The following is a 24823-nucleotide window of genomic DNA, read 5'->3' on the forward strand; positions in this document are numbered from 1 at the left end:
CCAGGCAAGAGTACTGGAGTGGGTTGCCATTTCCTTCTCCAGGGCATGAAAGTGAAAAGTGAAAGTGGAGTCGTTCAGTTGTGTCCGACTCAGTGACCCCATGGACTGCAGCCCGCCAGGCTCCTCCGTCCATGGGATTTTCCAGGCAAGAGTACTGGAGTGGGGTGCCATTGCCTTCTCCATGTTTATTTGGGGTTAATTATCACTTTTTAGTGGGCTTCCCCAGTTAAAAAAAAAAAATCTGCCTGCAATGCAGGAGACATGAGAGACTCAGGCTTAATCCCTGGGTTGGGAAGATTCCCTGGAGAAGGACATGGCAACCCACTGCAGTATTCTTGCCTGGAGAATTCCTTGGACAGAGGAGCCTGGCTGGTTATAGCCCATGGGGTCGCAAAGAATCGGACACAACTGAAGTGGCTTAGCCTGAGTACCAATCTTTTTACAACCACCCATGGTTAGCATTCTCCTCCACATTTTAGGGCTGGATATGGAGGCCAGTGGAAGAGTCTTAGTAAAGGTGAAATGATGGGATCAAGGTTTCTGGTCTCATGTTCCTACACAGAATTAGCACTCTCTCCAAAATACATTTCTCTAGTGCTAACAAGGCCATAAAGTGAAGGGGCTTCTAGGGTTTGTAAGAAGATGCTGAAGTGGGACCTTGGAAATAAAGAGTCTCTGACTTCTCAGAAGTTTTTCTGGAAGTTTGATCTTCAATATTACCTTTCTTTCTTGCTGTGGAAGATTTAGAAACATAATTCTACTTCAGACTTCTCAAGTGACTTCGGCTTTGGATGTATAAGCCATCATCTTCTTTACTGTATCCGTTTCTTCGTCATGAAGTAACCAGACTTCTCTCCTGATTCCCAAGAAGCTCGGCATCATTGGCTGAGGTTGGGGGGAAGGTGAGTTATCTAAACTATATTGATATGATGTGAGAAATCAACTTTGTATGCTTTTTAAAAAAAATTAATTAATTTATTTTAATTGGAGGCTAATTACTTTACAATATTGTGGTGGTCTTTGCCATTCATCAACATGAGTCAGCCACAGGTGTACATGTGTCAAACTGAACCCCCTCCTACTTCCCTCCCCACCCCATCCCTCTGGGTTGTCCCAGGGCACCAGCTTTAAATGCCCTTTTTCATGCATTGAACTTGCACTGGTCATCTATTTTACATATGGTAATATATAGGTTTCAATGCTATCCTCTCAAATCATCCCACCCTCGCCTTCTCCCACAGAGTCCAAAAATCTGTTCTTCATATCTCTTTTGCTGTCTTGCATATAGGGTCATCGTTACCGTCTTTCTAAATTCCATATATATATGTGTGTGTTAATATACTGTATTCGTGTTTCTCTTTATGACTTACTTCACTTTGTATAATAGGCTCCAGTTTCATCCACCTCATTAGAACTGACTCAAATGCATTCTTTTTTTATAGCTGAGTAATACTCACTGGAAAAGACCCTAATGCTGGGTAGGATTGGGGGCGGGAGGAGAAGGGGACGACAGAGGATGAGATGGCTGGATGGCATCACCGACTTGATGGACATGGGTTTGGGTAGACTCCGGGAGTTGGTGATGGACAGAGAGGCCTGGCGTGCTGCAATTCATGGGGTCGCAAAGAGTCGGACACGACTGAGCGACTGAACTGAACTGAACTGAATATTCCATTGTGTATATGTACCACAATTTCCTTATCCATTCGTCTGCCAATGGACATCTAGGCTGCTTCCATGTCCTAGCTATTGTAAACAGTGCTGTGATGAACATTGGGGTACACGTCTCTTTCAGTTCTGGTTTCCTCGGTATGTATGCCCAGCAGTGGGATTGCTGGGTCTTATGGCAGTTCTATTTCCAGTTTTTTAAGAAAATCTCCACACTTTTCTCCATGGTGGCTGTACTAGTTTGCATTCCCACTAACAGTGTAAGAGGGTTCCCTTTTCTCCACACCCTCCCCAACATTTACTGTTCGTACACTTTTTGATGACAGCCATTCTGGCTGGCGTGAGATGGTACCTCATTGTGGTTTTTTGTTTTTTTTTTCTTGTGAATTTGTTTTTATTTTACTGGGTCTAGGGGATGGGATGGGGAATACCTCTGTAAGTTATGCCCCACTAGGAAGATGTCCATTCTAACTTTCCTGGGATAGCTTTCGGAGCTTTTTCTTTTTCTTGGAGCCGCTGCTCTTGCTGGCAGCAGCCTCTTCAGGTCCACTGCTGAGTGGCTCCTCCTTGGAAGACAATTTCCGCTTTTTCTTGGGGACCCTCTTGTTTTCTGACTCATCAGGGTCAGTAACTGGTTCTTCTTTGGGAAAAGATTTCTTCCTCTTGGGAAGACTTCCAGTACCAGCTGTCTCTTCAAGATCACTACTAACTAGCTCTTCCTTGGAAAAAGATTTCTTTTTCTTGGGTTTGGAAAAAGAGACAGATGGGTCTTCCATTCCATTCTCCTGAAGAGCCTCCTGGGGCTTTTGCTTTTTCTTCTTTTTGGGTCTTTCACTTGTCTCCTCACACTCCTCCGGGGCACTGCTATTTTCTGAAGAAGCCAGGGCAATTGCAGCCAGCCTTTTCTTTTCTTTCTTCAAGCGTTTCTTCTCCTGTTTCTCGAGCTTCCTAGTAATCTCGGCAGCCGCTTCCTCTGCCTGAACCATTGCCTCCTTCATGACATCCAGATTCTTTCGGGGAATCTCTCCAGTCTCATAGAAGGACAGCCGCTCCTCAACTTGTTCTCGAAGCTTCTCCCCAAAAACACTGGTGGGCACCTCAGAGAAGCAATCGATTCGTGAGGCAATACTGCATTTGTTTGCCAGGTATTGGGAGATGCGACCTTTGTTCTTGGCAGCTGCTCGGCCAATGAAGGTAGAGTGGAAAATGAGTCCGTATTTTGGGGTGTTACCCCTTGTCTTCAAGGCTCTGGAAACTTGGTCCCTTTGCTGGGCCCAGGGAATCACTCAGACACCAGGACTGGCCATCTCATTGTGGTTTTGATTTGCAGAGATCAACTGTTTAAAAAAATTAATTAATTAATTAATTTTGGGCTATGTCAGGCGTTAGTTGTGGGAATCTTTCCTTGTGGCTTGTAGGCTTAGTTGCCCAGTGGCATGTGGGATCTTAATTCCCCAAAGTGAAAGTGAGAGTGAAGTCACTCAGTCGTTTCCAACTCTTTGTGAACCCATGGACAGTAGCCCACCAGGCTCCTACGTCCATGGGATTTTCCAAGCAGAAATACTGGAGTGGGTTGCCATTTCCTTCTCCAGGGGATCTTCCCAACCCAGGGATTGAACCCAGCTCTCCCGCATTGTAGGCAGACAGTTTGCCGTCTGAGCCACCAGGGAAGTTCCCCAACCAGAGATCAAACCCACATCCCCTGCACTGGAAGGTGGATTTTTTTTTTTTTTAAACAACAGATTTATTATATTACGGGCTTCCCTTGTGGCTCAGCTGGTAAAGAATCTGCCTGCAGTGCGGGAGACCTGGGTTCGATCCCTGGATTGGGAAGATCCCCTGGAGAAAGGAAAGGCTACCCACTCCAGTATTCTGGCCTGGAGAATTCCATGGACTATATAGTCCATGGGGTCACAAAGAGTCAGATACCATTGAGCAATTTTCACTTTCACTTTCTCTTTATTATATTATAGCTCTGTAGGTCAGAAGACTGACATAGGTCTCCCTGGGCTAACTTCAGGGTGTCAGATGGGCTGTCTTCCTTTCTAGAGGGTCTAGCGAGAATCTTGTTTTCCCACCTGTGTTCCTTAGCCTAAGGAAGGGAAGAGGTATTCCTTACTTCCAGGCAGTTTCCCCTTCAAAGGCTTGCCCTTCGCAGGTGAGCCCTAGAGGCACCCAGCAGAATTCTTCCATCCATCAAGCTCACCTATCAACACCTTTCCCCTTAACCGTTAAATAGAACTACTGGGTAAGTAACAACACAACTGTTTTTTCTTTTTAAATCCTCTGCACTGTGCCAAGATGGAGAAAGAAATGGCAACTCACTCCAGTATTCTTGCCTGGGAAATCCCATGGACAGAGGAGGTTGGTGGGCTACAGTCCATGGGGCCACAAAGGGTCAGACACAACAGAGAATGCACGTTCATGTTCAGAGACCGAAACCAATTAGGAAGTTTTTGTAGATGTCCAATTAGGAGATGAAATCAGTTGGATCTGTACATTATGCTCTTCCAGAGTAACTCAGAAAGAAAAAGATTGTTTTCAGACAACTGCATAAGTAAGAGCTAACCTATTTTTGCAGACTGCTAAGTGATCTGGGCCAGATCCTTTGTTTGATACCATCACCATCATGCTATTAAACGGCAGAGGACTCATCTGCATAGTTTTATTTAAGTGTTTACAAACTCTCAAGAGTCAAGGAAAGTATTTTTCACCTTCCAATAGGACATTAAGTTGAATAGGAAGATAAGATTGAGTCGTTCTTATTTGTTTCCCTGCTTGCTTACTGTTTATCTTCTTATGAAATGTAAATCCCAGGAGAATAGGCTTGAGGCCATTCATTGATGGCTCTCCAGCGAAACAGTGCTTGTCCCATAATAGGCTCTTGGTGAATATATTCTGAGTAAATGAAAGAAAGACAGACAAAGTAAGGAAAAAGAGGCAGAGGAAGAGAGAAAAGAGGGGAGAGAGGGGGAGGGAAGGAAGGAAAGAAAGAAAAAGAAAAAAAGTAAGGAAGGAAAAAGGGAGGGAGGGAGAAAAAAAAAGGCAGGCAGGCAGGGAAACAATGAGAGAGAAACAGAAAGAAATGATGGAATGTCCAGTAAAAAAACCATCACATTGGACAGGGAATTAAGAGATCAGTCTTTGTTCTAACTACTATTTATTCAACACCTGTGCAGTGCTAAACGCTGAAGATGCTGCCCCTATGATATTGCCAGTGTCGACGTCTGGGTTTGATTCTGCTCTTCAGGAGCCTAGAGCCCTGACAAGTCTACCTTAAGCTTAAACTTCAGGCCCTAAAACTGGTGGGGGGCAGGGGGAGGGGGAGAGGATAAGGTGACAACTAAAGCACTTTTCAGATCTCCTCTTCCTAATTCACCTGCTTTAAATCTTGGCTTCAGTCCCTCTTTTGCTTTTTGTTTATTTTCTTCTTAAAACTTTTATTTTTAATAGTCCCAAACTGGAAATAACTCAAACATCCAACAACAGGTGAACAAAGAAGTTGTGATGCATTCACATTGCTGCTGCTACTGCTAAGTCGCTTCAGTCGTGTCCGACTCTGTGCAACCCCATAGACGGCAGCCCACCAGGCTCCGCCGTTCCTGGGATTCTCCAGGCAAGAATACTGGAGTGGGTTGCCATTTCCTTCTCCAGTGCATGAAAGGATGCATTCACATAGTGGAATTCTATTCAGCAACTTTATTACTAACTTACTTAATGATTTTATTGGAATACAGTTGATTTACAATGTTGTGTTAGTTTCAGATGTACATCAAAGTGATTCAAATATATTTGTGTACATATATTCTTTTTCAGATTTTTTTTCCATCATAGATTATTACAAGATAGTGAATATAGTTCCTTGTGCTATACAGGTCCTTCTCGTTTATCTATTTCATGTATAGTAGCATGTTTCTGTTCATCCCAAAATTATAATTTATCCTTCCCTCCCCTGTTTTCCTTTTGGTAACCATAACTTTGTTTCTGTGAGTCTGTTTTATAAATAAGTTCATTTGTATCAATTTTTGTTTTACAGTTTGCATATAAAGGGATATGGTATGATATTTGTCTTTCCCACTTCACTTGGTAGGACAATCTCGAGCTGCAAGCCTCCCTCTTTTAGAGCGAGCAAAGAAACGTGAGTGCCCGCCACCTAAGACCACGTCCTTGCCCTCTGGACAGAAATGGAACCACTCCCTCGAACTGGCTTTCTCAAAGAGCTAGAGAAATGCTAAACAATAACCGATGTGGAGGACGAAAACAATGTGGCACTAATTGTTCAGTTTCCTCCAGGTCCCGAGCGGAGGAGGCTGGCTCGGGGCTGCTCGGGCCAGCGCGCCTCCAGATCGTCTCTGGACTGAAGGTGAAGGGGAGGCGCCCAAACCTCAAGGATGCTCCCCACACTCGGATGGGGCGGGTCTGCAAGCAATGCCAGGGGCCCGGAGGAAGGCTCCCATTGGCTGAGGGCGGGTGACGGGAGGGGGCGGGGGCAGTATAAGGAAGGGGGTGTGCGCGCACCGTGTCAGTTTCGGAGTCCCTGGCGTCTCACCTCCGAGCGGCAGCGTCCGGGGCGCGCCTCTGCCTAGGGCTTTTTTTCCCTTCTGTGCCCACCCCGCGCCCCGCAGCACCCCAGCTCCCAGGCCCTTCCTGCCTTTCCTCTGCGGTCCTTAGAGACGGGAGACTTTTCTGTCTCTTTTCTCTTCTTTCCTCTTTGTGGCTCCAAAAACCCATCGCGGTGAAGCTCCCGGCTCCGGAGGGAGTTCCACTTGCAGAGGAAGGGCGGCCGCCCGCGCAGCGCACCGGCCCCTCCTGCGACCCCGCCGGCCGGCGCGCCCACCCCGCCTGCCCGCCCCGCGCCTGCCTTCGTTCGCCCGAGGAAGCCAGCCGAGAGTTCATTGATGCACCCATTCCAGTGGTGTAACGGTGAGTCCGGGGCTTAGGGGCGGGGGGGTGGTGGTGGCAAGGGACGTGGGGCTGGCCGGAGACGAGGAGAGAGGGGCGCCAGGTTTCAGATCGGAGGGCTCCTTCTCCCTCTCGAGCCAAGTTTTTATTGCAATGGGACCGACGAGGAGGCGTCCTGGCGCTCAACTCTGCTCTGCACAGCGCGGAATTTGAAAAGGGAAAAAAAAAAAAAAATCCAGGTTTCGCTCCAGGGCTGGGAAAGATCTCTCAAGCGGGCGGGGGTCGTGGGAGCCGAGGGGTTCCCGGCCTTTGTGTGGCGGCTTCGCACTCATACCCGCTTCCCTCCTCGCCTTTGTGCGCTCAAACTCTTGTTCTTTGTTGTGGTTGTCGGCGGAGAATTAAATCCGCGCTCGGGCTCGGATCTCCTAGAGGGAGCTCAAGTTCCTGGTCTGAAACTTTGCAGGCTATTTTAAATATGTATACAATGCAGCGTGCAGGACGGGGCGCGGGGGCGGCTTCCCCTGCGCCTTTGTTGGCTTCGCACCGGCTGCTCGGGGGCTTTGTGCCCTGGGATGACGCCGGATTAATGAGCGTGCCTTTATTGGATTGATAAAGCCGTGTAGATCTCCTGGCGCCCGGCTACCCTTGAATGCAGGGCTTGCCTGGGGAGCTGTGCTCACTGGCCCCAAGGCCAGACCACGGTACCAGCTCCTGTGCCTCGGTGGTGTCCGCGCCTCCGGACCCAGTCACCCCTCCCTCCCCAGCCTGGTTGATGCTAAATGCGTCTCACATTTAGGCTTTTTAGCAGTTTCCGTGACTACAGGTTAGGCTTGGGGCTGATTCCTTGTCCAGGCTACCTGAAGAGACGCCCTTCTAAGCGGGTCAGTTCAAAACTTTGGCTGCTAATACCCTCCAGTGTCCCTGGGATCTTGACTGCCTTGTTCTAAAGCTTGGAGAGTTTCTGGAGAAAGGGGGAAGGGCGGGCAGGGGCCGGGGGCAGGGAGAAAGAAGCAGCTGGCCTTATCTCTGAGTAGGGTAGGCTGGCTAGTTAGTGAGGGGGGGGGAGAAATCCATTCTTGAGAGCAGACTCTTGCCAGATCTTGCATTAATTATTTCAAGAGGCTTTTGTTTTAAGGCAGGGTTTGGGCAGCGTGTGTATGAGGGGCTCCCATCCCCCTCTTCCTCTAGCTGGTAGGATCTAATTTCCTGAAAATGAACCAAGCTGTGTGTGTGATCGGAGACATAGCTGGAGTGGGGGCGGGGGTGGGGGATGAGGGGGTGGGGGAGGACAGTGAACCCCCGCATCTGGGAAAGATTCCCGTTGGCTGGGAAAGAGAAGCATTTCCCAGATCCCCTGGTCGTTCTTGGCCAGCCCTTCTCTTGACGTCACTCCAGCTCCCAGCCCGCGAGCTGGGGGATGAGACATTCTGATGTCAAGGCTTTCATAGGTCAGGGGAAACAATGGAAGAGAACTTCAGGAGAAGAACCGAGGTAGCTAGCTGTCAGTGAACACTAGCTCTGTTTCTGGGCAGCCCCCTTTCATAGGTTTTTAGACCAACAGAGCACTTGCTGCTTTATCTTTCCACTTTTTAAAACATTATTTATTTTTTGTTGATTTGTAGTTGACTTGGGCTTCCCAGGTGACTCAGTTGTAAAGAATCACCCTGCCAATGCAGGAGACACGTTTTTGATCCCTGGATCAGGAAGAGCCCCTGGAGAAGGACATGGCAACCCACTCCAGTATTCTTGCCTGGAGAGTTCCATGGATAGAGGAGCCTGGCGGGCTACAGTCCGTGGGGTCACAAAAGAGTTGGACACGACTCAGCGACTAAATAACAACACAGTTGACTTACTATGTTGTGTTTCTTTTTACTTCTTAAAGTGACGGAGAAAGGACTGTTCCCTGACTCCAGGGAAGAAGCAATCCCTCCCCAAACACCTTTGTGAAAAATATCTGGAGCCTGTCATTCCTGGGGTTAAAATTCTGTCCTTATAAGTTTAGAGGTAAAGCTACAACACTGTCAGCTTTTAGCCCAGTGTATTTTTTGTCTACTTCTTTGATCAGAAGGCAAGCAAATGGACCATCTCCTTTTAGCCATAAGCTCTTCTCAGCCACCTCTTTATCATAGGAAGTCCCAACTCGCTGACTCAATCCTGGAGCCCCAAGGAAAGCCTCTCAGCAGGATCAGATGATCAAAATAAACTGATAAACAGCTGAGGCCAGAGTGCCTTCAGAGTGCATACATGCGAACCCTCTGCGTTATTTGTGGCCATTGCCGTGCAAGGGAACCAAATGAGGTTCTTTGGGACCCTACAGATGCCAAGATCCAGCTGAAGAAAGGTACTTGGTGGAATTTCCCTGGTGATCCAGTGGTCAACACTTTGACTTCCAATGCAGCGGGTGTGAGTTCAGTCCCTGGTCAAGGAACTGAGATCCCACTTGCCTCCCAGCCAAAAAACCAAAACATAAAAACAATACTGTAACAAATTCAGTAAAGACTTTAAAAAAAAATAAAAAAGGTACATGGAGAGTCAAGGCAGATGGAGGATTAGATTTTTTTTTTTTTTTATAAATTTATTTATTTTAGTTGGGGGCTAATTACTTTACAATATTGTAATAGTTTTTGCCATACATTGACATGAATCAGCCATGGGTTTACATGTGTTCCCCTTCCTGGACCCCCCACCCACCTCCCTCCCCATCCCATCCCTCTGGGTCATCCCATTGCCCCGGCCCTGAGCCCTTGTCTCATGCATCGAAAATGGAATGGTGTTCTGTTTCACATATGATAATATACATGTTTCAATGCTATTCTCCCAGAACGTCCCACCCTCACCTTCTCCCTCAGAGTCCATAAAATTGTGACAGAATAAGAGACACAGATGCATAGAGGATTAGACTCTTATAGCATCAGCTGTTGATGAGACGGGGGTGGGGGAGACGTGCCTGGTAAGGAAGAAGCCTTTTTGGCCTGGAGGACAGAGTTACCTGGAAGACCATCTCAAATACCGTTTTCCAGAGTAGACAGAAAGTTGTTCCTGCCTGGCCAGTCCACCAGGGTGTCTTCACAGAAAAATCAATCTCCGTTGGCCCACAGAGATCAACTATTTGAGCAGAGGGTAAAGAGGTGGTGAAAACTTTCTAACCCATGCTGGAGGCTAAGAAGCAGGAGTTTAGCAAAGTTTAGTAGCTAATTAATTTTTTCCCAACTTTAACCAACAAGTCTCCCTGGACAAGAACTACTTTTAACTTTTGTTTCCCCACAATGTCTAGATCAGTGTATAAATCAAACCAGCAAGCAGTACTTGGTGGTTGACTGGTCACCCGTCAGCTGAGGGCAGTTTCTGGGCAATTTTCCCAAATTTCGTCTCCTTGCTTTGAAGCGGGAGCTTTTGCCAAGAGGACTAGGTTGCCTTGAGAAAAATCAGAAATTATTTATCGGTTAACCAGTTACTGAAAAAGAGCCAAGCGTGAGGGTAGGCACTGAAAAAAGTCCAAGTACGAAGTTTGCTATCCTCAGACCTAGGAGTACTCAAGCTTGTTAGAACTCTCTGTCTCTGATCTCAGAATTGTATGTTGTCAGCCGCTCAGTCGTGTCCGACTCTTTGCGACCCCAGGGACGCTGCACGCCAGGCTTCCCTATCTATCACCATCTCGCAGAATTTGCTCAGATTCTTGTCCATTGAGTCAATGATGCCATCCAACCATCTCATTGCTCACACATCTACCATGTACCACACTTTCCACGATGGAAATCTTTGTGTCTGTCTTCTTCCCTAGACTTAATATCTAGTTTTTCCTTCCTTTTTTCTTCAGTGTCTGGCGTGGCACTTGTCATGTAATCAGTGTTTAATGCGTGTTTGAATTAAATGAAGCTGATTCTAGGAACCGTGGGGCAGCCTAAGACAGTCACTGAGTGTGCTCGAGCCAGAACACGTGATACAGGCTGTGAGCACTATAGAATTTGAGCCAGGTGGGAGGGGAGGGTCCCTGGAATATCACAAAGACCAGCCTTGGGAGACTTTGGGAAGAGAGAGAGAGTTTCAGGCAGAGAAAGCTGCATGAGCAAAAGTTTGGAGGCAGGTGAAGACAAGGTTGGGCAAGCAATAGAGAGGCGACTCGGTCACCTTGGGTGACGCTGGGGAATACTGAGTTGGGAGGGAGAGAGAGGACCTAGCACATTCCTAATTGGGAGGACTAGAAGCCAGTCCTGAGTTTGGTAGATCATAGTAGAAAAATGGAGTCGGAGGAAATGCCAGACATGTGGGCTAAATTAGAGGAGGGACTAGACATCAATTAATAGGGACTTGGAGTAGAACTGGGCTCCAAGTGTGTTAGGAATAGAAACTTGGCAGGAGAGTTGGCATACAGTCTGAAAGAGGTTTGGAGGGGGCTTGTTATATTGGTCACTAGATTGATCTCAGGGATGAAGAGGGTGGAGATGTGTGAGGTCAGAGATGACTCTGGTCTTTGGAGTCAGTCTTCTGCGGAGTTGGGGTCACAGCCCTAATTACGGTGTAGCGTTCCAAAGTACATTAATGGCTCCTAACCACAATGTCAGGAAAGCACATAAGCCCGAGTTGAAGGCCTGAGTCCTCCTCCCCCTTCTCCCTGCCCGCCCCTCCAAGGCTTGTGAGATCTTAGTCCCCACCTCCCCACTTCCCTCACCCCTACCAGGGACTGAACCTGTGCCCTTAGCAGTGAAAGTGCAGAGTGCTAACCACTCAGCCTCCAGGGAAGTCCCCATAGGTCTTTGAAGCCAGGCCTTCTTAGCTGTTTGACTATAGGTGTTATTTAATGACTGAGTCTTTTTTCCCCTGTGGAGGGGGCGGGGAGTGTACATTTCACGGTGATGTTATTACAGAAGTTAAGTTGGTAGCATGAGATGTGTTTGGCCGGTAGCATGTGTAAGGGCTTCCCAGGTGGCTCATTGGTAAAGAATCCGCCTGCCAGTGCGGGAAACTCGAAGTGACGTTCGATCCCTGAGTCGGGAAGATCCCCTGGAGAAGGAAATGGCAACCCACTCCAGTATTCTTGCCTGGAGAATCCCATGAACAGAGGAGCCTGGCGGGCTACAGTCCATAGAGTCGCACAAAGTTGGATACAACTGAGTGAGCATACATGTACACACACCCGTGTGTGGTAAAGTCTAGCCTTCCTGTCCTAACACTTTCTGAAATCCAAGACTCTGAAGCTTACCTTTCAGATCACTGATATTTTTGCCTGCTAGCAAGAAAAAACACTCACCTGATTTGTGGTTAATTCGTTTTTCTTTTTTCCCCCTTATAACCATGACAGACAATTTTCTAACACTCAGGACAAGTGGTCCCATGAAGTAGCTCCAGGATTGGCTTTTCCAGCCACTCGACCGACAATGTCTTTCATTCCTCTTCTTTCCTTGTCTTCTCTGCCACCAGCTTTATATTGAACTTCCCTTGTACCAGCTGTAACTTGGCTTCCACCATTCCAAATGCTTTGGAGAGATGTGACCCAAAAAAGGAAAATCTTGTCTTTACAGCAGAGGTTCTTCTCTTTGTTTTTCTTCAGCCAGAACCTAATTACGTACCTTTGTTGCTGTTGTTGTCATTTAGTCTCTGTGACCATGGACTGTAGCCCACCAGGCTCCTCTGTCCATGGGATTTCCCAGGCAAGGATACTGGAGTGGGTTGCCATTTCCCTCTCTTCTCCAGGGGATCTTCCCCACCCAAAGATCGGACCCTCATCTCCTTCTTTGGCAAGCGGATTCTTTACCGCTGAGCCACCAGGGAAGCCCAATCACATACCTACCCCAACACCAAACCCTGGCAAAAGCAAGGTGATTGTTGCCTTCAGATCAATCAGGATTTACTCCTGAGTCACGTGAATGAAGCTTCTAGTGGCCACCCGAGCTTCCCACACTGAAGGGAACTTGGGAAAACATAGATTCTAATTCGCTTTGATGGAGGCTGGCCTGAGATTCTGTGTTCTGCAAGCTCTGGGGATGCCATTGCCATTAGCAGACCGCACGGTAAGGCTTTGAGTAGAAAGGCGGAGGGTGGCCAGGAAAAGTGAGCAGCGGCCCCCCCTCCTCCCCCGCCACTTTCTGGAAGGCGGGCCCAGCCTCAGAGTGAACAATTTCTATTCTGGTCTGGGTGCAGCCTGGCTTCTGGAGCAGGTGGCTTAATAATGACAAATGACCTTTGCAACTTCGCTTTGCAATTTACAAAGCATATTTCTTACACCATAGTCTTCGGTCGCCTCTGCACTTTGCTTGTTTTCCTGTGACAAAGGGGAGCTTTTTAGCAAGGTAATTTCTCAAAGGTCGCATAGCTAGGGAGAGGTGGGATTGGAGCTGTACGTTTACAGATGTACGTTTCCTCACCTGAGGCTCTTCGTCTTGCTAGGGGCTTCTACCAGATGGAAGTGAGTTTTCCATTTCTGCCCATTGCCTGATTCCTTGATCCCCTAGAAGGGAGTGCTGGTTGAAGTACCATGTGTAGGATCCCATTTCATAGATTGATTAAATAATTTACCCAAGATCATGTCGCTTGTGTTAGGACGAGGCTGTAAATGTAAGTACCTGGAATGTAAATTGGTGCACCCAGTATGGAAAACGGTGTAGAGGTTCCTTAAAAAAACTAAAAGTAGAACTACCACATAATCTAACAGTTCCACTCCTGGGTATTTACCAAAAAACCAAAAACACTCAAAAAATACTTGTACCCCAATGTTCATAGTAGCACTGTTGACAGTAGCCAGGACATGGAAGCAACCTGAATGTCCATCAACAGAGGAATGGATAAAGAAGGTGTGGTTCACACACACACACACACACACACAGGATATTGGGTTGGTCAAAAAGTTCGTTGGGGTTTTTCTATACAGTATTTCAGAAAAACCTGAAAGAACTCTTTGGCCAATCCAATATAATCATGGAATACTACTTAGCCATAAAAAGAAAATAATGAAATAATGCTCTTTGCAGCAACATGGATGGACCTAGAGAATCATACTAAGTGAAATGAGTCACACAGAGAAAGACAAATACCATGTAATATCACTTATGTGTAGAATCTAAAATATGAAACAGATGAACTTGTTTACAAAACAGAACCAGACTCACAGACGTAGAAACATAGAAAACAAGCTTACAGTCCTCAAAGGAGAAAGGAAATGAGGGAGGGGGTAAATTAAGAGTTTGGGATTAACAGATACCAACTGCTGTGTATAAAATAAATAGCAAGGACCTACTGCATAGCACAGGGGACTGTATTCAATATTCTATAATAAGCCATCATGGAAAAGAATATGAACAAGAATACATATACGTATATGGATATCCTCAGTGAACACAATTTTGTAAATCAATAATTTTGTAAATCAATTATGCTTCATTTAGAAAAAAGTAAGTCCCTGAGTCAGAGGCTTGCCATTTCTCGCTGCATCCTTGCTCACGCAGAGTGCCATCAGCCTCGGTAGCGAATTTCCCACTATCATAACACTTGCCCTCTGTTCTCTGCAGGGTGTTTCTGTGGCCTGGGACTGGTGAGCACCAACAAGTCCTGCTCGATGCCCCCCATCAGTTTCCAAGACCTTCCCCTCAACATCTACATGGTCATCTTCGGCACAGGCATCTTCGTCTTCATGCTGAGCCTCATCTTTTGCTGCTATTTTATCAGGTGGGTGGCTTGCTGGCTGACCTGGGGTCTCGGGGAGGAGGGGAGTACAGGAGGTGGTGGCCATAGGTAGGGTGAACCGAGCAAGCCTCCTGTGGCAGAGTCACCATCTTCCAGCTGGGGCTCCTTGCTTTAAGGACAAGACTTAGCCTGCCCTTCGCTGGGCCTCTGAGGCCTGCTGTTTCTATTTCCATCAGCCTATCAAGTTGTTCCAGAGCGTACAAGGTCAGCATGGATCAGCCTGCATCCCGCCTGCTGGCCAGTTCCTCTCATGTTGCCTAGAATGACCAAGTAATATCATCAGTGGTCCCTTGCCATCTCTCTCCACCCACTCACACCCCCTGGGTGGCCAGGGCTAAGGGGGCATCATTCCACCAGTGGCATGACCCTCTGCCCTCCTGGGAAATCCTGTTATCATCCTTCCAGATGCTAATATTAGCAAGCTGGTGTCTGCAGAGCTGCCTGTTTGTACTGCCTCTTACATTTGAGAGAATAAAAACTGAAAACCATCACTTCTTACTGAGTAGGGGTCCGGGGAAGGATTGGAGATTAGCAGGGTGAGCCAAGCTCCAGCAACTGTTTTCTTTGCTTCTAGACAAGGGAATTGGTGGCTATCTTCTATCAAAAATGTAGGGCATGCCTGGTATTCAGGGTGAAAAATACAGTAGTGTTTATGAACTAGGGCGCCCTATGGGTATTAACAATTCCTCATTGTATGGGTCTGTCCTGTGCATTGGGGAACATTGCACACCCCTGATCAGTAGAATGTCATCGTCCTGAGAGCCATTGTGATAAAACCAAGCCACACACCCACACACACACACACACAAGCATATGATTACCCAACGACTGGGTAGACGGATGTCAGCTGGGGTCTAGTATTTGATCAGATCATCTAAACAGATTAAATTAAGATGAAGGCCGAAGGAGTTCCCATTCCCTGTGGAGAGACCCTGGTGGGTTTGAGTGGCTCACCTGGCACGAGGCTGGAAGGTTAGCAGACGCTTGCTCAGATTCCTCAGGCCAAGGAGCCACTTCTTAAGAAGGGGAAGTGCCCTGGGGCCCTGCTCTCCTTTGCTTCTCATCCACTGCCTCAGCCCTCTTTTTTTCTCCAGACTTTAAAAAGTCCCCGGGACTGGAATTTTCCACTTACAAGGCTTTTTGCAGAGACGGTAGTGGTTTATTTCCCCCCCTTGTACCACTGAGTCTGAAATTTGCATCTCATTAGTAAGTGAGGGTGTGGGTAGATTTCCGGTATCTCGACAACCGCCACCCCCACCACCCGCCCGCCCCTTTCCCCCAGCTGAAGTTTTCTTCCTCAAACTCTTTTCGTCTTCCTGACCAACAACCACCCCGCTCTCTGCATATGAAGCAATGTATGCAACTCCCCGGAGACGGAAGATGGAGGCATACCCAAGATTTATGTGCGATGCTGGCAGGAGGCTGTAAAACCAGGCTGTATCTGGCTCCTACACACACACATACATACATACATACATGCATGCACATCCCTGCCAGGCTGCAGAGTTGGTCAAGAGAGGAAATTCTACAAATCACTCTGAGCCAGTAGGTGGGAGACCCAGCTTCATTTCCTAGTTCTGCCACTAACAGGTGTGATCTTGGGGTTTAAGCTCCTCTTTGTCCAGGACTTCTTTGTGTGCCAGGCACCGTGCTGACCACCTTGTGCCATGTTTATCTTACTTAGTCCTCAGAACTGCAGTTCAGTTTCAGTATTACTCTGCTTCATAAGTGAGGAAACTCGTGCTCAGGCAGTTAAAGAGCTGCCTAAAGTCCTGTATCTGGGAAGATGGTGAGATGGGCTCGTCCGATGTCAGTTAGCAAGGGTCTTTCGGATTCCGGATGTTGGCCTTCCCAGATTCTTGTTCCTTGAACGGAATCAGCTGGGGCTCCCGTGGCCACCTGCTCGCAGCCAGACACCGTGGTGCTGCAGAAGGACGGGCTGGGAGCTCTGGGTACCGCGGGTTTATTTTTTTTTTTTGCTTGGCTGGAGTTGGTGACCACATGATACCAGCAGCTTTCCCCCTCCCCACCCCACCCCCGCCGCGGGCTGCTTGGCGCCCCCTGTTTTCCTCCTGCCGTCATCTGCCCCTTCGTCACCCCGCCCTCTGTCCTGCAGCCCAGAGCCGGTGTGACCCTGGTGTCTCATGGTTCCCCAGCCTTGCTGGTATGTGGCAGCCTGGGAGCGCCTATATATAGAAAGACACACAAGCGCAGAAGCCACTTCCTCTGCCTGCTTCTCGGTTTCCTCCTCAGCCAAAATAGGCCTGTGACCCCCGCTCCCGACCTGCTGAGCTCATCGGCCCAACTCCCCCTCGCTCCGTCTTCCCTGACCCCCCCCCAGGAGCTGATCTCTGCCCTACACAGGATGGAAGGGGCCCCGTGAAGTGCAAACCGGGCAGGAAAGAAACGATTCTTTGCAGGACCTGGGCGCATTGTTTGTTGCAAAAGGGGAAAAGCCAGGAAGCGCCCACTGGCAGTCGCTTGAAATGGGCTCATTGAATTCAGGGTATTTTTAGCTGCTTTGCTCACCCCAGCAGCTGAGAAGGCCACCTGTCCCGAGTTGTTGGCACTCCGTCCCCGCTGGGATGACCGAGGATCTCTGCTTTTTGGCTCTCGTTTCCCTTGCAACTCTTTTGGCCCCGTTTTATCCCAATCTCTACCTTCCTGATATGGAAATCTACAGGCAGAGTCAATCTAGAGCGTGGCTCTGAAGCCTTCACTGTTCCAGTTGATGGTCCTGGACTCTCAGAGTCAGGCTTCTGGAGAATCCTTGGGTAAGACCATTAAATGGAGCCAGCCAGACAGAAGAGCCCCCCAGGCATCCCTACGACAGAGCAAGCAGAAAGGCACTGCACACACTGCGTAAGTGAGCCATGCTGCAGGCAAAGCAGGTGAGGCTCCGGAGATGTGACATCTCTTTCTGAGCCAGGAAGCCGGCAGGCTCCTCGCCACTTCCTTATTTACTCTGTACATACTTGATAAAAGAGCAGCAGTTTCTCCCTCAGAAGGCAGCTCTGGGCAGCCTGGCAACAAGATCACCTTTCTTCTTCCCCAGATGAACCCAGTGTCAGGCAGGTAGCCCTTGATCATTTAAGTGCGTCCTTTGTTTTACATGCATCCTTACCCACCCCCTCATCTGGAAGTGGGGACACAGAGGCGGGTGTATACAGGAAAGTGTACAGGTAGGGGTGGAACAGTGGGAGCCCTGGTTAGACCCTCAGCCCGTCCCTCCAAGGACTGAGGGAGCAGGCGGGGGGACCGGTCGGCTGTGCTGTCCGGTCCTCAGCCCAAAAGCAGAGGGACACTGGCCTCACCTAGCCCCTGACCTCCTGTTAGGAGCCATGAAAGTGGAGGACGCTGGATCTTACCTGCCCTCAGGCTGCACACCAGGCTTTCTGCATCCTCTTTTGCTCTGGTTCCAGCATCTCTGCATCACTCTTGGAGCATCTTACCTTGCTCCCTCCCTTCAATTAAGGCTAGTGATTGAAGATTCTCTTCCTCTAACTCAGACCAGCCTTTTTTTTTTTTTTTCGTAAAATGCCAGATATTACAGGCTTTGCGAGTCATATGATATCTGTCTGAACCACCCAGCCCTTCTGTACAGAAGCAGTCATAAAGTATAAGTATGGCTGTGCTCCAGTAAAATTTCATGGGCATTGAAAGTTGATTTCCATATAATTTCCACATGGCATGAAATATTCTTTCAATTTCTGCTTTCAACCACTTACGAGTAAGCACAGTTCTGTAACCAACAAGGACCTAGTGTACAGCACACAGAACTCTGCTCGGTGTTACGTGGCAGCCTGGATGGGAGGAGAGTTTGGGGGAGAATGGATATATGGATGTGTATGGCTGAGTCCCTTCGCAGTCCACCTGAAACTATCACAACATTTGTGTGTTAATCAGCTATACCCCACGACAAAATTAAAAGTTTAGTTTAAAAAAAAAAAGAATAGGTATAGGACTTCCCTGGTGGCTCAGTGGTAAAGAACCCACCTGCCAATGCAGACTACACGGGTTTGATCCCTGAACCGGGAAGTTCCCACGTGCCGTGGAGCAACTACTGAGCCTGTGCTCTAGAGCCTGAGAACCGCAACTACTGAGTCCATGCACTGCAGCTGCCGAGGCCCATGCACCCCAGAGCCCACGCTCGACAACAGAAGCCACCGCAGTGAGAAGCCTGAGCATCAAAGCGAAGAGTAGCTCCCGCTTTCCCGCAACTAGATAAATGCCCTCGAGCAGCAACAAAGAACAGCCAAAAATTGAATAAATAAAATTATGTATATAGGAAAGTACAGTTCTTCGCTTCTGGGCCTTATGAAACAAATGGTTAGCTGGCTTTGACTCTCAGGAGACCATGATTGGCCGCCCCGGTCCTACCTAACCTGGTGGTTCTCTGATGTCTTCTTCCAATAACACAAATCTTTGGTAGAAATGATTCCTGGGAGAGAAGACTCCATCTGGTCCCCAGGTACAGGAGGCCATAGAGCTCCCTGCACAATTCAAAAGGTTTCTCTCACTGAAAATAAAACAGCAAAAAAAAAAAAAAATGATCAGTGCATCATCTCGGTCTCAGCCATTGGCACAATAAGCCCTTCAGAAAGTTGGCGGCTTGTTGATTGAAAGGGTGTTTCCCTAAATCCCATCCTATGCCCAGGAGCATGGTGTGTGCCATCTGATTGTGAGCCTGGCCACAGTTTGTGTTAAAGAGCTCGGGCTCTGTCATCAGATCGACTTTGGTTAGAATCCAGGCTCTGCTGCCAGGCAGCTCTGAAGTTTGGGCAAGTTACTTAGCTTCTTTGGACTCCGTGTTCCTTGTCTGCCAACAAGCATGTCTCTCCCTCTGGAAGGTGTTTGAAATCGATGAGCGCAGATATGGATCTATATCAGCACAGAGATCGACACCTAGCAAATCCCCCATCACAGCTATGCTCCTGCCATTAGTAACGGCATGTTCTGGCCATTGTGTTCTGGCCATTGAGAGTCTGGCTGTATGCAGGCCACCAGCTTGAAACAAAAAGAGGAAAACAAAGAAGGGATTGCCTGTGTTGCCCTGGTGCTGTGAAGGGGGAAGCGTGTGCTCTGCCTCCAGAATACTTGTGTTCTCCGAGTGGAAAATTCCCCAGGTTCAACAGATGTTCTCCTGCTGCCCGGGCTTGGTGGACATAGCCCTCTAAAGAATGTCTAACTTCTGGGACTTCCTTGGAAGTTCAGTGGTTAGGGCTCCTCGCTTTTGCTGCTGAAGGGGACAGGTTTGTCCCTGGTCAGGGAACTAAGATACCACAAACCACGTGGTATGAGCAAAAAACAAAAACAAAGCTAACTTTTGCACACTCAGCAAGCAGATGGTTGATCTGTCTAGCTAGGGAGCCCAAAGGAAGTGACCTTCCGGGAAGGAGGGTGAATGAACTTTTAGGGTGCTCTGCTGGAACCCCCACCCCCCAGTCGAGGGGAGGTGACAGTGAGTTTTGAGGCAGTTGAACTTAAGAGTCTGAGTCTTTACCCCACGCTGGTGACCTGCAGAGACTTTTATGCATACTCTGTGTCTACGGGACGCACCTCCCCACCCCCAGAAGGAAGCCCCAAGCCCCCGGCCTGTCGCTCCTGCTCTGAATGGCTGTTTGTGCAAAGACATAATGACTTCTTCTCTCCTCTCTTTCTTGCTCCCCCTAGCAAACTCCGGAACCAGGCACAGAGTGAACGATATGGCTATAAAGAGGTAAATAAAGTCCTCATTTTGTCCTAAGACCTCTCCTCACCCCACCACTACTAGCCTAGCTAGAGATGGCTGGGGGAGGTGGAGGGAATGGGGAGGGGGCAAGATGAAGCTGGCCTGTTCTCCCCTTGAGCCTAGGGAGGGCGAGGGTCTCCCTGGACGGGGCTGGGGGCTCCCTTCCTTGGCTGATAACCACCTGGACCCATGTTTGGTTTCTTCTGACCCCAGGTCTCCCCTCTTTTTTCCCAGGTGGTGCTTAAAGGAGATGCCAAGAAGTTGCAGTTATACGGGGTGAGTGCCCTAGGGCAGCTCGCGGGGTGCCCAGCGGGTAAGGCAAACCTTCTCCAGGTCTGAAGACCTTTTTAGGGACCTCCTTAGTCTCTGCCTTCCTATCTTCTTGGGCCAGATAGAAGACACCTCCCAGGAGGTGATCAATATGCAGAATCTGTTATGTCTGGGACTGGGACAGGCAGAAAACAAAGGGGGTCACAAAAGGGTTTGGTACATGGTGACCTGTGACCCCCAGGAAACCTGCTAGATGTAATCTTAACAGGGAGGGCAGTCTGACCACCCCGTGCCAGACTTCAGTAACTTTTCCTGCTCAGTCCCCCCATCTGGGTCCTAAAGGGGTCACCTCTGTGTGTGCTCTGTCCTGGCGACTGTGGATCTGACATGTGGGCCCAGCCCTTTAGTTCTCCCCTGTTCTCCTCCATTCCCCTGCACCCCATCACACCCACTTTCTGGGGCCCCTCAACTCCCAACTCTTTTAGGACTAGACCATTTCTTCTTTTCCCACCTGTGCCTTTGGGGCCACCTAACTCATGTCCCAAGACTTCCGTCCATAACCACAGGCACTCGTGCAGAGAGCGTGTGTGTGGTTATGCGGGTGTGGGAAGAATCACGGGTCCCACTATGCACAAGACTAGCCTGGACATGGCCTCACTTCATCCGTCTCTTTGAGGTCTGTGGTCATGAGGTCCCCAAGTTCTGATGTTTCTTAAGGTCCCCTCCAGAAGAGGAAATTCAGCTGGGATTGAGGGGTTAATATACTAGGATGCAAGGCTGGGTTTAAAGAATAGAAACCATACACCAGACCCCCATCCTTACCTCTAGTTATGGATAAGCGCCCCCTGGTCGAAAGTCCTAGGCTAGAAAGACTCTTTTAAAAAGAAGGGTGAAATAATGCTATTTACAGTAACATGGGTGGACCTAGAGATTGTCATGCTAAGTGAAGTCAGACAGAGAAAGATAAATACCGTGTGATAACACTTATATGTGGAAGGTAAAATATGACACAAATGAACTTACCTACAAAAGAAAAACAGACTCAGACATAGAGGACAGACTTGTGGTTGCCGAGGAAAAGGGGAGTAGGGAGGGACAGATTGAGAGTTTGGGATTAGCAGATGCAAACAATTATATGTAGGATGGATAAACAACGAAGTCATATTGTATAGCACCGGGAACTATATTCAATATGCTAAAATAAACCATAACGGAAAAGAATGTGAAAAATAACATGTATAACTGAATCACTCTGCTGCACAACAGAAATTAACACATTAGTAACAATTAAATGCTTTTTAATCTGTATTATATGGCATGGGAGCCACTAGCCACACTGTGGTTGTTGAGCACTTAAAATGTGGCTGCTGTGACCGAGGAGCTAACTGTCTAATTTCATCTACTTGGATCAGTTTAAATCTGAAGCAGTCTGCCGTCCATCATGGCTACCATGTGTCAGGGTTAGTTCTCTCTTGGGTGGAGACAAGGAGATGTGATTCAGGATTCGGGGGGAGGCTCCTCCCTGTCTGCTCTCACATGGCTCTCTCTTCCCACAGCAGACCTGTGCCGTCTGTCTAGAAGACTTCAGGGGCAAGGACGAGCTAGGCGTGCTCCCGTGCCAACACGCCTTTCACCGCAAGTAAGTGTCCATCGTGGGACTGTGTGTCCAGGGGTGCCTTGGAGCGAAATAAGCAGGGAGCATCTTCTAGAGGGGGGCTTCCCAGGTGACACAGTGGTAAAGAACCTGCCAAATGGAAGGTTCCAACCTGCTTTCATTTGCTTCCCCCAAATGGAAGCAGGAGACTCGGGTTCGATCCCTGGGGCTCAGGAAGATCCCCTGGAGGAGGACATAGCAACCCATAGCATTCTTGCCTGGAGAATCCCATGGACGGAGGAGCCTGGCGGGTTACAGTCTACGGGGTTGCAGACTCGGACATGGCTTAGAGATGGAACGATAACAACAGTCTTCTAGAGGCTCAAGTCCCTGTCCGTCCTGTCCACCCCTTGTTGATGCCCTGCATCCTGACTGCACACCAGGGAAGCCAGAAGGGTTAGACCAGGGCAGGGATAGAGAGGTTCTTGTCTTGAGAAGCAGCTGGGCTCTATGAAGAGGCAGAGCTCGCTGGTATCTTCTTCTTAGGGAGTAACAGGTTGGCTTTTGCCCGCAGGTGTCTGGTGAAGTGGCTGGAGGTGCGCTGTGTCTGCCCCATGTGTAACAAGCCCATCGCTGGCCCCTCCGAGGCCTCCCAGAGCATCGGGATCCTATTGGACGAGCTGGTGTGAGCGCTGCCTCCGTACCAGGCTTGGAGAAGACGTCTAGCTTCGTGGGTGCCTGGTCCTTCCTCGCATCCACGGTGAACAAGACTGGCGGGTGGTGAGGGTCCTGGTCACCTGGGGTTGGGGGGCTGCCGGGCTGGGTTTCCACCGTCAGGGTGAGACTAGACTCGCCCACTTCTGCCTCCCGAAGCCTTCCTCCCTGCTACCCAGTGCCGATGGCCTTGCCTTGCCGGGACCGGACTCTGCCTGTGTCATCCTTGCTCTGGGAACAGAAATCCACTCCTGTTTGGCCAAGAACTTGGAGCTTACCCTGCCTTGAGAGTTTCCCCGAGGAGTACAGGCTGCCCTGACCTCAAAGAAGGGGTGCGATGAGCTGTGCTCCACCTGTGACCCCCCCCCACCTCCTCGCCACCGCTTCCAGAGGAAGTTTAGAAGGCAAGGGGGGAAAGACAGAGGAACCAGGTGCCTCCAGTGGAAGACGGGGAGGCTCTGTAGGAAATTGGGAAGTGCGTGGACGTGCAGAAGAAGAGTCAATGTTTACACGGGACCTGCGGAAACAAAGGCTGGCCGGCCGGCCTGCTGACTACAGCGGGGAGGATTGGGGGGCAGCCCCCGCCCACTCCTAGCATCTGAGGTGCTTAATCCATTCACTGTTCCTCAGTTGATCTCAGAGCTTCCTATTCCGTGTTGGGGTTTGAGTGCCCCTCCCCACCCCTCCCAGAGGAAGGGCTTGTTCTACACCCAGGTGGATTCCCCAGGGTTTGTTTTTTTTCTTTTCTAAAGGAGCAAAAGGGCCTGGGGATGAGGGGCTGTCTGAAGGTTAAGGTCGCAACGGACACCCTCTTTTCCTTTGTAAATAGTATTTTTATACTTCATCCTCACCATCTCAGGCTTTATACGTGGAATCTCCCAAATGGAAGGACTAGGGGCTTTCTGTTCCTCCCCCCAAGTGGGTGAGGGTGGGAAAAAGGTATGTATTTAAAGAAAATTAAATTTAATAACAAGTTTCTCTAACCTCCTGCCTGTGGTTGTGGCTTGTGTCTGTCGGCCCTTCTCTGCCAGCAGAGGGAACAGAGTCCTCCAGCAGCCTCTTTCCGCTTTCCCTGTGCTCAGAGCAGACAGATGCAAAGGGTCCTAATCCTTGACAAGGAGAATTGGTATTAGGTTAGTATCTTATCTGGACTTCCCAGGTGGCTCTGCGGCAAAGAATCTGCCTGCCAATGCAGGAGAGACAGGTTTGATCCCTGGGTCAGGAAGATCCCCTGGAGAAGGAAATGGCAACCCACTCCAGTATTCTTGTCTGGGAAACCTCATGGACAGAGGAGCCTGGCGGGCTACAGGCCATGGGGTCACAAAGAGTCAGACATGACTGAGCAACTGAGCAAGCATGTAGTATCTATCTGTTTAGCATAGGTTAGGACCTACATCAATGTGCTTGAAAACCTGACTGAGCCAGGCTCACTCAAGTGATCTTTAGAATGTATTTTTTTAAAAGCTGGTGTATGGCACCAGAGCATTCCAGCTACCAAGACTTGTCAATCATAGAATTGTCCTTGAGCTCTTTAAAAAAAAAATGCCTCTATGCTACCATAAAGGCTTGATTTCTTTTGCTGGTAAGACTTTTTCTTACCCACTAGCTGACAATCACTGACCCATCCTAGCCTGCATCACATCTAGAAATACTACGTTGTTAATTCTTGAACAGCTTTTATTTATTTTTGGCTCTGCTGGGCCTTTGTTGCTGCACGTGGGCTTTCTGTAGCTGCGGCACACGGGGCCTGCTCTTCACTGCCATACGTGACCTTCATTAGTTGCAGGCTCAGTAGTTGTGACGCACGGGCTTAGTCGCCCTGAGCCATATGGGATCTTAGTTCTCTAGGGATGGAATCCGAGGCTCCTGCATTGGAAGGGTGGAGCTTTAACCACTGGACCACTCCCTTGCCACTTCTTCCTTCACACTTGCGGTAACCACTGCCCCTTAGAGCCTCTACCTGCTCCTCATTGCTACCACGCTCTGCAGGGTTGGATCTCTTCCTCATTGAGAGCATCACTTCCTCTAGGTCCGCCCACTTGCTGTAGTACCCTGAATACAATGTATTTCTTGAGCAAAACAAGAGTCCTCCCTCTCACTCTTGCCTCAGCCTCCCGGTGGATGCGTCCAGAGAAGGAGATGGGAAACGTGGTCTCGAGGTGGGGGGGTGGGGAGAGGTACGGTCTTGACATCTCCTGCTCCTCCCTCCCCACCCCTCTTCATCTCAAGGAAAGCTCATCAGTGTTGGAGTAAAACTGGAGTGCCAA

General features: G+C 48.9%; 1 protein-coding gene and 1 pseudogene across 4 annotated transcripts; one reads left to right on the forward strand and one right to left on the reverse strand.

Annotated features, from left to right (window-relative positions):
• Positions 1-2053: 2053 nt before the first annotated feature.
• Positions 2054-2806, reverse strand: LOC145518666 (nucleolar protein 56 pseudogene; annotated as a pseudogene). The gene has a single exon (XR_014063106.1). The product of XR_014063106.1 is annotated as a nucleolar protein 56 pseudogene (transcript).
• A 3386-nt stretch (positions 2807-6192) lies between these two features.
• Positions 6193-23536, forward strand: RNF122 (ring finger protein 122). Of its 3 annotated transcripts, XR_014063105.1 has the most exons (7): positions 6193-6591; positions 14073-14229; positions 19921-19966; positions 20213-20254; positions 21805-21887; positions 22417-22602; positions 22716-23536. XR_014063105.1 is itself a non-coding variant. In XM_081523484.1 (6 exons), the coding sequence occupies exons 1-6, from the start codon at positions 6567-6569 to the stop codon at positions 22529-22531; spliced, it is 468 nt and encodes a 155-aa protein (XP_081379610.1). In that variant the 5' UTR covers positions 6193-6566; the 3' UTR covers positions 22532-23536. The 3 variants fall into 3 exon arrangements, 2 of the variants coding, with proteins under 2 accessions (XP_081379610.1, XP_081379611.1); XM_081523484.1 differs by having other exon boundaries at positions 22417-23536; XM_081523485.1 differs by having other exon boundaries at positions 21808-21887; positions 22417-23536.
• Positions 23537-24823: the final 1287 nt, after the last annotated feature.

This window comes from Giraffa tippelskirchi, chromosome 8, assembly GCF_054371585.1.
Source record: "Giraffa tippelskirchi isolate mGirTip1 chromosome 8, T2T-mGirTip1v1.2.pri, whole genome shotgun sequence".
NCBI lineage: Eukaryota > Metazoa > Chordata > Mammalia > Artiodactyla > Giraffidae > Giraffa > Giraffa tippelskirchi.

What these genes read in the sequence shown, in the direction of transcription:
- RNF122 (XM_081523484.1), top strand. Translation starts at nt 6,567, where the DNA reads ATGCACCCATTCCAGTGGTGTAACG. An exon ending in AACGATATGGCTATAAAGAG is followed by an intron (nt 19,967 to 20,212) that starts GTAAATAAAGTC and finishes CTTTTTTCCCAG; the next exon opens with GTGGTGCTTAAAGGAGATGC. An exon ending in CAACACGCCTTTCACCGCAA is followed by an intron (nt 21,888 to 22,416) that starts GTAAGTGTCCAT and finishes TTTTGCCCGCAG; the next exon opens with GTGTCTGGTGAAGTGGCTGG.